Source organism: Scyliorhinus torazame, chromosome 3 (genome assembly GCF_047496885.1).
Source record: "Scyliorhinus torazame isolate Kashiwa2021f chromosome 3, sScyTor2.1, whole genome shotgun sequence".
Taxonomy (NCBI): domain Eukaryota; kingdom Metazoa; phylum Chordata; class Chondrichthyes; order Carcharhiniformes; family Scyliorhinidae; genus Scyliorhinus; species Scyliorhinus torazame.
Genome location: NC_092709.1, coordinates 31283171 through 31296212, shown reverse-complemented (window position 1 = coordinate 31296212; position 13042 = coordinate 31283171). Strand labels below are relative to the sequence as shown.

General features: G+C 46.3%; 1 protein-coding gene across 2 annotated transcripts in view; it reads left to right on the top strand.

Moving 5' to 3' along the window:
* Nucleotides 1–13042, top strand: part of LOC140408391 (limbin-like) — a 217202-nt gene that overhangs the window by 200721 nt on the left and 3439 nt on the right. For both annotated transcript variants that reach the window (XM_072495516.1, XM_072495515.1), the window contains one exon: nt 3772–3873. In XM_072495516.1, coding sequence (XP_072351617.1) covers nt 3772–3873 — 102 coding nt within the window. The remainder of the gene's footprint in view (nt 1–3771; nt 3874–13042) is intronic.

Here is a 13042-nt window from a genome sequence, read left to right as displayed (position 1 = left end):
AATTGAAGTATATTCCTGAGAGGAAGATGAATTGTCAAAGGGAGAAAAAAGTCCCATCGCTAAACAAGGAAGCCAAGGAAGATATAAAGGCAAAAACTAGGGCATGCCATACAGAAAATACTAGTGGTAAGCTGGAGGATTGAGAGAACTTTAGGAGTCAGCAAATAGCTACTAAAAATAGAACCAAAAAAGCTAAGATGAACTACGAAAGTAAACTAGCAGAAAACATGAGCACTGATACCAACTGCTTCTATTAGCATATAAAGAGAAGATAATAGCTAAAATAAATGTTGCCCCTTTAGAGGACGATACTGATGAGGTAGTAATGGAAGGGAAGCACAGATTGCGGAGGCACTGAACCAATATTTTACCTCTGTCTTCACGGTAGAGGACAATAACCATTTTCCAAGAACTTCAGTTAATGCAGAGGAACTTGGTGCAATAATTATCATGGGAGAAAAGATATTGAATAAAATAATGAGATTAAAGGTAGATAAGTCTCTGGGACTTGATAGACTGTACCCTGGGGTGTTAAAGGCGGTGGTAGCAGAGATAGTGGATGCATTGGTTATGATATTTCAAAATTCCCTGGATTCCAGAAAGGTCCCAGTGGATTGGAAACACACTAATGTAACTTCCCTTTTCAAAAAGGGGGAGAGGCAAAGGGTAGGAAACTATAGACTGGTTAGCTTGACCTCTGTGGTGGGGAGGTTGTTGGAATCAATCATTGCGGAGATGACTTAACATTTTTGAAGACAAAGCTCAATCCACCATTGTCAGCATGGTTTTTATGAAGTGTCATTCATGCTTGGCAGACTTGCTTGAGTTCTTTGAGGATGTAGCCAGCTAGCTGGATAATGGGGAACCTGTGGATGTGATATATCTTGACTTCCAGAGGGCATTTGACAGGGTGCTGCATGAAAGAGTGATCCAGGAGGTGAGATCGCAGGTGGCTGGTTCTAGAGTAGTAGATTTGAATGAGGATTGGCTGACTGACAGACAGCAGAGGGTCTGGTTAAATGGGTCCTTCTGTGGCTGGCGAACTGTAACTAGTGGGGTGTTGCAGGGTTCAATCCTCGGACCTCAACTGTTTACAATCTATATAAATGATCCACAAGCAGGGACATAATGTAACATAGCAAAATTTGCGGATGACACTAAAATAGGTGGGAAAGCAGGCAGTGAAGAGGAGATACAGATTTTACAGATGGATATCGATAGGCTAGGAGATTGGGCCAAAAGTTTGCAGATGGAGTTTAATGTGGATAAGTGTGAGGTTATCCATTTTGACCAAAACAATAGTCGGGCAAATTATTATCTAAATGAAAAGCAGATTCAAAATGTGACTGGGCAGAGAGATCTAGGTGTCTTTGTTCATGGATCGCAGAAAGACTGCCTGCGGGTAAGAATGTTATAAGAAAGGCAAATCATAGTATTTACAGTGCAGAAGGATGCCATTCGGCCCATCGAGTCTGCACCAGCCCTTGGAAAGAGCACCCTACCCCAGCACACACCTCCACCCTATCCCCACACCCATACCCTATCCCTGTAACCCCAACTAACCTTTTTTGGGCACGAAGGGCAATTTAGCATAGCCAAACGACCTAACTGCACATCTTTGGACTGTGAGAGGAAATCGGAGCACCCGGAGGAAACCCACGCACACACGGGGAGAACGTGCAGACTCCGCACAGACAGTGACCCAAGCTGGGAATCGAACCTGGGACCCTGGAGCTGTGAAATAACTGTGCTAACCACTGTGCTACCTTGCTGCCCAGGTGGAATATTAGCGTTTATTGCCAAAGGGTTGGAGTATAAAAGTAGAGAAGTGTTGTTGCAATTGTATAGGGTATTGGTGAGATTACATCTGGATTATTGAATCCAGTTTTGATCTCCTTATTTGAGGAAGGTTGTGGAAGCAGTTCAGAGGAGGTTCGCCAGATTGATTCCGGGGATGAAAGAGTTGACCTGTGAGGAGAGATTAAACAGCTTGGGCTTATACTTACTTGCTGGAGTTTAGAAGGATGAGAGAGGATCTGATTGAGCTATATAAAATACTAAAAGGGATTGATAAAGTAAACATACACCAAATGTTTGCCCTTGTGGGCAATCTGGAACAAGAGATCACAGATATAGGTTGAGAGGCGGTAGATTTAAACTGAGATGAGGAGTCACTACTTCCCACAGAGGGTGGTGGCGGTGAATTTGTGGAACTCACTGCCCCATAGTGCGGTGGGGTACAAATCATTAAATGGTTTCAAGAGGGAGATAGATACATTTCTGATTTTAAAAATGGGTTAAAGGGATACGGTGAGCAGGTAGGGAGGTTAATTTGAGACCAGGAAGAGATCAGCCATGATCTGATTGAATGGCGGAGCAAGCTCGAAGGGCAGAATTGTCTACTTCTGTTCCTAATTCATATGTTCTTCCCCTTTTCTGTTAACTCCGCCATATATGATTGTTAGGCCTGCTTCCAGAAAATTAGATAATTTATAAAGGACATGCCCTGGCAGTTACCTGGAAGAAAACATAGGTCAACAATGTTTGGAAAGAAATAGACTAAAGGGAGAGGGGAGGGGGAAAAGTACATGTGCACAAACATGCACTTGAGAGAAAGTGAAAGGGCTCTTAAACTGTTCATCTTAAAACAGAAAATGCTTCAAACACTAAGCAGGTTAGCTAGCACGGTGAGATAAACAGAGTTAACATTTCCGGTCAATATCCATTCCAACAGAAGTGGAGAAAGCTAGAGATGTAAAATAGCTAAAGCAATACAGAGGCAGCTAGGGTGGAGAAGTGGTGGTGGTGGGTGGGGGGGGAGATAAAAAGGAAAGATCTGTGATAAAGGGGGAGACGGGAGGGATTGAATTTGAGAAAAATCATGATGGTGCAAGGCATAAGGAGATGGCAATGGGACAAGTGAAGAAACAAAAGCCGGGTCTGTTGGGGATGCAGATCATCCCCACAGCTGCTGCCTGAAATTGATGAGGCCAGTGGTTGAACTCCCATGTTGGGTCCAGAAGGTTACAAAGTGCCTAATTAAAAGATACGGTGCTGCTAATCCAGCTTACATTGAGCTTCATTAGAACGTTGTATATAGGAGGCCAAGGAGAGAAAGGTTAGAGGAGGAATGGGATGGTAAGTTAAGATGGAAGACAACAGGAAGCTCGGGGTAATATTTGCGGACTGGATAGAGCTGTTCTGCAAAGCAGTCACCCAGTCTGCGTTTGCTCTCTCCAGAAGATGCTCTCCAGACTGCGGTGCTTCAACCTTGAAACAATAAGTGGCACAATTGGAGAAATTAATGACATTTACAAGGCACAGAGACCATGTGAATAACTGAAGATTTGAGAGGAGGGAGGAGGTAGTGAATAAGGAAAGTGGCAAAATGGGGCATGTTCCACTGGAGCAGAAGATTGGGGAGTCGATGGGCAAGGTTCAGACTGTCCCATCCGTACACCGCTCAAAGGAAGCATCTTCACCCTGCGCACTCACAAATATCTTTAATTTCTCTTGTCATGTCTCCAATTTTAATATTACTTCAATCATTTCAGCATAATTTGCTAAGCTGTTTCGAGATAATTTGAACACTATATTTTCTAAAGCCCTCATTTATCTGAATCATTTTACTTCGGCTCACAGAGTCTAGAATTCAAAGTTTTGGTCAATGGCAGCATGTTATAATAATGACGAGCCTTTTAGGAGTTAAACATGGATCTCTCAGATTTTCATCGATGTAAATATGTTTTTATTTTCATCCACTTTTGCTAGGAGACTGAAGAAGTCAAAGATGTCGCTAGACCTAAAAGTGAGAAACAAACTCATTGGTGAATACCTAGAGAATATCGGTACTCCTTTCAGGAAGAAAAGAAGGTAATGATGACCAGTGCTGCTTGATCATTTCTCAACTTCCATTCAGAGGTTTAAAAACGAGATTGATACCATAGAAAGCGAAATATAATTATGAATTGCTTGTTTCTTAAAACTGCTACTTCAGTAAATACTCAAACCAACTATGGAATTGACTACCATTGAAACAAAAATTATTCCAAAAGCTAAACTGGATGTCTAGTTAGTAAAGTGATCACTCAATGTAACTTTAAGCTCTGAACTTTAGTTTGTAAAAATTTATTCATGGTACATGGACTTCACGGGTTACGCCAATATTCATTGCCCATCCTTAATTTCCCTCGAGAAGGTGGTGGCGAGCTACCTTCTTGAACTGCTGCAGTCTTTGTGGTGTAGGTACACCGACAGCCTAGTTAGGGAGGGTGTCCAGGACTTTGACCCAGCAACAGTGAAGGAACACCAATATATTTCCAAGTCAGGGTGGTGAGATACTTGGAAGGGAACTTCCAGGTGATGGATGTGTCTGCTGCCCTTGACCTTCTAGATGGTACCAGTCATGGATTTGGAGGGTGCTGCCTCAGGAGCCTTGTTGTGTTCCTGCAGTGCATCATATTGATGGTGCACACTGGTGCCACTGTGCATCGGTGGAAGATGTGAATGTTTGTCGATGAGGTGCCAATCAATAGTGCATCTTTGACCTGAATGGTGTCGAGCCGCTTGAGTGTTGTTGGAGCTGCGCTCATCCAGGCAACTAGAAAGTGTTTCATCACACTCCTGACTTGTGCCTTGTAGATAGTGGACAGGCTTTGGGAGTCAGGAAGTGAGTTACTCACTGCAGGATTCCTAGCCTCTGACCAGCTCTTGTAGCCACAGTATTTATATGACCAGTCACGTACAGTTTCTGGTCAGTGGTAACTCCCAGGATGTTGATATACCCGAGCTGACATCACTGGTGGTGGTGATGGAAGTACTACGATTGATCCCACCATTCCTGGGTTAGGGAGGAAAGGAAAATCAAGAGATTTCTGTTTGTAATAAGTGATTCCTGATGGAGTGATGTTTCTGGTAATTAAGCTTCATTGGGGCTGGAAGGAAAGACGAAACACATTTTAATATGGATCTGGAATCGCGCCGCACAGGTTGGCGCCCGGATGGGCCGAAGTCCCGCTGCTAGAATGCCTGTCCCGCCAGCGTGGATTAAACCACCTACCTTACCGGCGGGACAAGGTGGTGTGGGCGGGCTCCGGGGTCCTGGGGGGGGCGCGGGGCGATCTGGCCCCGGGGGGTGCCCCCACGGTGGCCTGGCCCGCGATCGGGGCCCACCGATCCGTGGGCGGGCCTGTGCCGTGGGGGCACTCTTTTCCTTCCGCTTCGCCACGGTCTCCACCATGGCGGAGGCGGAAGAGACTCCCTCCACAGCGAATGCGCGGGGATGCCATGAGCAGCCGTTAACGCTCCCGCGCATGCGCCGCCCGGAATGTCATTTCCGCGCCAGCTGGCGGGGCACTTCCGCCAGCTGGCGGGGCGGAAATCAGTCCGGCGCGGGCCTAGCCCCTCAAGGTTAGGGCTCGGCCCCCCCAAGATGCGGAGGATTCCGCACCTTTGGGGCGGCGCGATGCTCGACTGATTTGCGCTGTTTTTGGCCCCGGTCGGCGGACATCGCGCCGATACCGGAGAATTTCGCCCCAGGTCTTTGCAGAGCTGACAATGGCACAATGGGCCAAATGGCCTCCATTTGTGCTGTTACCATTATGAATAAAGTCAGAAAGCGTAAAAGCAAAGGAAGGGCAAAGGCGAGAAATCTAATAGATACTGTGGTCACCGAGAGGGGTGGGGGTGGAGATTATAGATAAATAATCTGCAAACAGCTTACATTGAAATAATTTGAGGATGAAAAACTTGGGGCGCAATCCACTTACCGCTCTCGTTCAAGCGCGGTGCGGCTGGTGAATGCCGGGAGAGTCCTCTTGCGGGCTTCCCAGAAGTCTTCACCCAAGTTCCCCGAGGTGTCCGAGTCAGAAACACGCCCACAGTGGGCGTGACAAAACGGCACGTGCCGAAGCTGGTTTCAAACCGACTTCGGCGAACGTACCCGGGATCCACCGGCCTCACGGGATCCACCAGCCTCTCCCTGAAAACCCTGCCACAAAGGAACTTTGAGATTTTGGGGGAGAATCTCACCCATCGCCAGTGAGATAATAAAAGAGATATATGAATGGCCAAAAGAATGTGCAGAAGAAACAGGACAGTTTTATAAAATGGATCTGCAGATTTGCTGATGACACTGAAGTGGGAGGTTTGCTAAATGGTGAAGAGGATTGTAAAATATTCCAGGGAGACATAATCAAGTTGGTGGAATTGCTAAGCAGGTGGAAAATGCACTTCATGGTTCTTTATTATTCTTTCATGGGATGTGGGTGTCAGCCAGCATTTGACGTCCATCCCTAACTGCCCTAGAACTGAACATTTCTGAGGATAGTTAAGAGTCAACCACATTGCTGTGGGTCTGGAGTCGTGGGTAGGCCAGACCCGGTAAGGCTGGCAAATTTCCTTTGCTCAAGGACATTTCATAGAATTTACAGTGGAGAAGGAGGCCATTTGGCCCATGGAGTCTGCACCGCCCCGAACAAAGAGCACCTTACTGAAGCCCACGTATCCACCCTATCCCTGTAACCCAGTAACCCCCACTTAACATTTTTTAGACACCAAGGGCAATTTAGCATGGCCAATCCACCTAACCTGCACATCTTTGGACTGTGGAAGGAAACCGGCGCACCCGGGCGAAACCCACGCAGACACAGGGGGAACGTGCAGACTCCGCACAGCCAGTGACCCAGTCGGGAATCGAACCTGGGACCCTGGAGCTGTGAAGCAACTTTGCTAACCATTAGTGAACCAGATGGGTCTTCACGACAACTGATGATAGTTGTCATGAGCACAATTATTGGTACTAACTTTATATTCCAGACATATTACTAAAATTTAAATTGAACCTGCTGCCGTGGTGGGATTTGAACCCAGGACATTAGCCTGCGCCTTGGGGTTGCTAGCCCAGTGACCGTATCATTTTGGCACCAATGTGAATAAGATATGGGTAATCAATTTTTGGAGGAAAGCGAAGGAATTACTTAGAATTGCATAGCATTTATTACACAGATACAAGACATCGGTGCAACCGGTCTAGCTTCCATAAAAACCTCCACTAACTCTGTTTATTTCCTCTTCGCCCCCCCCCCCCCACCACCACTATATCCTGCTTCCTTTCTCCCTCATGTACTTTTTTAGCTTTCCTTCAAACGCACTTTTGCTATTTGAATCAACCATACCACTTACCCATTCCCACCACTCACCAAAATTTTTATTTTTCCAGTTAAGGGGCAATTTAGCGTGACCAATCCACCTACCCTGCACATTTTTGGGTTGTGGGGGTGAGACCCACACAGAAACGAGGAGAATGTGCAAACTCCACTCGGACAGTGACCCGGGGCCGGGATCGAACCGTAGGCAGCAGTGCTAACCACTGCCCCGCCGTGCTGCCCACCACTCACCAAAATGGGAGTATATACTTAATGGAAAGTTACTGAACAATACAGGTGAACTGGTCAAACACACAATTCCCTGAAAGCGCTAGCGCAGATAGATCCATAAAATGCCCGTCAGTCAGTAGGCTTTTATAACTGGGAGCATAGAGTTTGTGTGAAAGAAAATGATGAATTTATGCAAAATGTTGATAAGGCCACAGAGCACTCTATGCAGTTGGGAACTCACTCCTAAAAGGACATTACATCCAGAAGAATGTGCAGTGTAGATTCACAAGATGATGCTTAGCATGGGAAACTATAGCTCTGAGAAGAGACTTGAGACACTAGGACTATTTCCACTGAAACAGAAAAGGTTACCATGAGATTTAGTGGAGCTTTATTAAAATTATGTTGTTTTGATAGAGTGTTGTACCCTCAATAACGACGCTAGAGAGTAAAACGGTAAAGAAGGCTTTAATAAGCTAAGAACTAGCCTGGTGCCGAGACGGGTGCTTACTGGGCGCCACCCGCAAGGCGGCCCCTTATATACGACTCCCAGGTGGGCGGAGCCAGAGACGGAGACCCCCAGGGTTCCAAGCCCGGTCTTACAGGGGACATCACCTTACATGATGATAAGGGTACAGTAATACAATAACCATTCAAAACATAGAGTGAACAGACTATTTCCTCTGGTTGGGAGGAAATGGTGAAGGCTCATTTCAACTTGTCCCTGAGAGAGCGAGAAGAGAGATTGAGAGAAACTCTTTCATGGCGAGGACCAGAGCCTGAAATGCTTTGTCAGCGGGAATGGTTGACGCAGAGACCATTAAAAGGCCATGGGGAGAATGAGAGTCAGGGCGTTTATTTTTTGAATTGCTCCAGCAAAGAGCACAGACCCTATGGGTGGAATGGCCTCTTTCCTGAGTTATAAACCTCTGTGTCTCTGTAGAAACCCAGGTAAATTAGGAAAAATAATGTCTGAGGGCAAAAATAATGCAGGTGTTAAAAGAGAAAAAGCAAGTGAACAATTACTATAACCACCAGTTGCAAATAACAGGAAAGAAAAAGATGGACTCAGCCCTTTTGCAGCTTGGATACTGTAACAAAGCCAAACCTGACTCCAATCTCTCAGACCCCCCATCACCATCGCACATCACAAACACTGACTACTCTAAAGAAATTGGAGGATGTGGGTCAGGTCTCAAGTTAGTCAAACCTTTCTTCAGACCCGAATATTGCAAGACTGTTCCTGAGCATGTGTTGGAACATATAAGGAGACCAAAGACGGAGAGAACAGAATAGTAATAGGATGAGGCAGTTAGAGTGATGGGCCGCATATAATGGCGGGTCACGTGCAGACAGAGCAGAGATGTTCAGGATATGTATGGCCCGTTTGGACGTTGCGGAGAGGTCAGAAGGAAGATGTTTGCTGGTGAAATGGTGCTATAAGTGGAAAATGGCCTGGAGTATGTGGAGGCTGCTGAGATTGAAGGTGCGAACATGATGAACTCGTACAGGGTGAGATATGTAAGCTATCCCTCAGAAGGTTGTGGGTTTAAGGCCCATAGCAAAGACACGAACAGAATTTATAGGCTGACGCAGTGCAGAGCTGAGGGAGTGCTGCATTATTGGAGGTGTTGTCCTTCAGATGAGGATCCCATGTCACAAATTGAAAAGGAGCTGGGAGTTCTCCCGAGTATCCTGGTCAATATTATTCAACTAACATCAGGGGCTGGTTTTTCCGCCACGCCACGTTTCTGCCCCCACCCGCCGGCGGGATTCTCCGTTATGCAGGCCGGTCAATGGGGTTTCCCATTGTGGGGCAGCCGTCGGAAAACCCCCCCCCCCCCCCCCCCCCCCCGGGCACGGCAAAACGGAGAATCCCGCCAGCGGAGAATCCCGCCCCAGAAGTCTGATTATCTGGTCATTACCACATTGTTATCTGTGGAATCTTGCTGTGCACAAATTGCCTCCTGCGTTGCCTATAATGGGGACCATACTTCAAAAGTAAATCATTGGCAGTGAATAACTTTGGGCTATCCAAATGTTATGAGAGACTTTTTTTTCGGACAAATTCGTTCTCTTCCCCGGTGTTGCAAACTGACTTCATCTGGTAATAAAAGGAAATAAAGATTTGCATTTCTATACCACCTTTCATGACCACAGGCCATTCCACACACATTACATCAAGCTCCCACAAACAGCAATGTGATAATCAGCTTCTGTGATCTTGACTGAGGAATAAATATTGTTCAGAACGCCAGGAATAACTTCCCAGCTGTTTTATTTGAAATATGGCAGGAAGGGTCTCGGACTATTGTCTCATCCGAAAGGTAGGCCCTAGGACAATTCAGTGCTCCAACATCACTACAGTGAAGTTTCAACCTTGATATTTGTGCTCAAGTCCTGGAGTAGAGGTTGAACCCACAACATTCTGACTCAGTGGTAAGGCCTGTTTGTTGACAAGAGAATTGACATATGGCAGTCTGGATACTACAAGGTTGGGCATGTTTTCTTGCGGCAGCAGCATTGATACTTTTGGTGAAGCCGCTCATATTTTTAAACCTTGTGTGCATTGTCACTCTCATTGAGTGTCTGCTACTCCTCCTGTCCTTTGCTCAATTGACCATTCTTCATGGATGAGTGTAGATGGGATTAATGTAGGTGTGTCAATGGATTAACAGTTTAATCCAATGCTTCCGGCATCTACAAGGATGCGTAACCATGGGCGTCACTTGAACCCACTCGAACAGAAACCCAGTCAAAATCTCCTCGGTCTTACTCAGGATTGCAGAGATTAACGTTGCTGGCCCAATTACTAACATATTTAGATTAGACTGTGTACTAATCGGTTTTTAAACACTGATGTGGACCATTGATGTACAGACTGACCTTGATTCCTTGAGCCGGGCATCGCTGCTGACCACTGGTCCACATGCCATTCATCAATGATGCCAAACCTGACATCATTGTCATAGCACTTCTTAAAGACGCCAGCCCATCCCAAAACCAAACTGTCCCAATAGGGGCAAGTATGAGTATTCGCTGAATTACCAAAGCTAACGTGAATTGAGCCAGTTTAACCTGCTTTGAACTTATTGGGGTTCAAATCCCTCAAAATGATCTCATCGCTTCCTTGGAAGCAACAGATGGATTAGTTGGATATTTGAAATTGCAAACAGGGCTATTTAGAGTTAAGTGCAAAAGTCACCTGCCTTCTAGTTCTTTCAAGACATAATAATAACTTGACTTTTTAAAAATCAAGCAATACCCAACAACTAAAATATAATTGCTGGATAATTTATCACTCTTTGTAAATTGGTGTTTTTGCTGGCCTGTGGTGAATGTTCAAAGATCATTGTATTAATCTGTCTTGAACCTATTTTGCATCAATTGCTAATAAACTTGATTGATTTTTGTTAGCCTTGCTTAGCTTTATGGCAGAATCAGTCCAAGTGTCAATTTCACCTTGTCATATGGCCATAACTATTTTAATAATTAAAGCTAAAATGCCTGTAGGGCATTGAAGAAACTGAGTGCCTAGCTATGAATAAAAATATAATCAATGGGTGAAAAAAACGAAATAACCTGTTTTTATACAGTGCCTTTTACAAGCTTAGGTGTCCCAACCACTATATTGTCAATGGAGTCCTTTAAGTTACTTTTGTAATGTAAGGTAATACAGCAGCTCCCACAAATATCAATAAGATACTTGACAAGATTTGTAATCTGTTTGCGTGATGTTGAATGCATGGGTAAATGTGGGCAACACGGTAGCACAGTGGTTAGCACTGTTGCTTCACAGCATCCGGGACCCGGGTTCGATTCCCATCTTGGATCCCTGTCTGTATGGAGTCTGCACGTTCTCCCTGTGTCATAGAACATGAACATAGAACATACTGTGCAGAAGGAGGCCATTCGGCCCATCGAGTCTGCACCGACCCACTTAAGCCCTCACTTCCACCCTATCCCCGTAACCTAATAACCCCTCCTATCCTTTTTTGGACACTAAGGGCAATTTAGCGTGGCCAATCCACCTAACCTGCACATCTTTGGACTGTGGGAGGAAACCGGAGCACCCGGAGGAAACCCATACAGACACGGGGAGAACGTGCAGACTCCGCACAGACAGTAACCCAGCGGGAAATCGAACCTGGGACCCTGACGCTGTGAAGCCACAGTGCTATCCACTTGTGCTACCGTGCTGCCCCACGTGTCTGCGTGGGTTTCATCCGGGTGCTCCGATTTCCTCCCACAAGTCCCAAAAGATGTGCTTGTGTGGCGGCTAGGGGATTTTCACAGTAACTTCATTGCAGTGTTACTGTCAGCCTACTTGTGACACTAGTAAAGATTATTATTATTTTTGCTAGGGCATAGGGGGAGATCTCCACTGCATGTCTTTGAATAATGCTGTGGGATCTTTCACTTCTATCTGAGGGCAGATGGCGCTTTGAACTTTTAGTTCAAAAGCATTGAAGTATCGGCCTGGATTATGTACCGAAGTTTTTAGGGTGAGGCTTGGAGTCATGACTTTCTCCCTGAGGTGTTAAGCTGTCCTGAGATACTCATGATGCATTTGTCAAGTTTCACCTTCATTGATTCAAACGCACTACTAAGTTGCCAAACTTCTCAGAAATCCAATTGTTTGAGTCTTTTTTTCATCTGTTTTTAGGATGTAGAATCTTTTCCCTATTTCAGTTCTGGGTATTCATCTCTTCCAGTTTATTTTCTGACATACTGTTGGATAATACCTCCCGCTAATATGCCACATATCCATTTGTTTCTCTAAAAGCACTATTTTAATATACGTTATTGTCTTAGCTTAAACGTATGGGGCTGGATTCTCCGCAGCCCCGCACCGAAATCGGCCCGGTTCGGCGACTCTCCGGGACCCGAGAATCGGCGTTATTGCGGAGTACTCCTTGCGGCTGGAGGGCCATTGCCAGAGGCCAGCCCAGTGATCCTCCGCTCCTGACCAGCCAAGTTCCCGACGGCGTGGAACTAACCTGCTATTGCTCGGGATGCTCGAGTGGCGGCTACGGACTCGGTCCGCGGCCACCCTGGTGGGGGGGCGGGCGGATTGGACACCGGGTGGGAGGCCTTAAAGGCGGCCGGAGGTCAGATCCGTGCGGTCAGATCTTTGGGCGTGCGGCCAATCGGGGGGGAGAGGGGGTGTCTAGTTTTTATGTGTGGCTCCACGGTCAGAGTACGCCATGGCGCTTGGCGCGGCCGTTGCACATCCGCAGACTCAAAACCGGAAGTGCGGGGGCCCGTATCCGCAGCTAAAGCTGCGCGAATTACGCTGGGTCCCTGCTAGCCCCCTGCAGGTCATTGAATCAGCTCCACCTTTTCCCAGGAATCTCCAGAGTAAAATGCCAACGTTTGTACACCGGCGTGGGGACATGGTCGCATTTTGGAAGAACTCAGCCTATGGTTTCTACAGAATCCCTACAGTGCAGAAGAAAGCAATTCAGCCCATCGAGTCTGCACTGACCCTCCAAAAGAGCACCCTATCTAGGTCTACTCCCCACTCCATCTCTTTTACCCCATAACCTCACCTAACCTGCACATCTTGGATACAAAGGGGCAATTTGTTTATCATGGCCAATCCACCAAACCTACTCATCTTTGGACTGTGGGAGGAAACTGGAACACCCGAAGGTAACCGACTC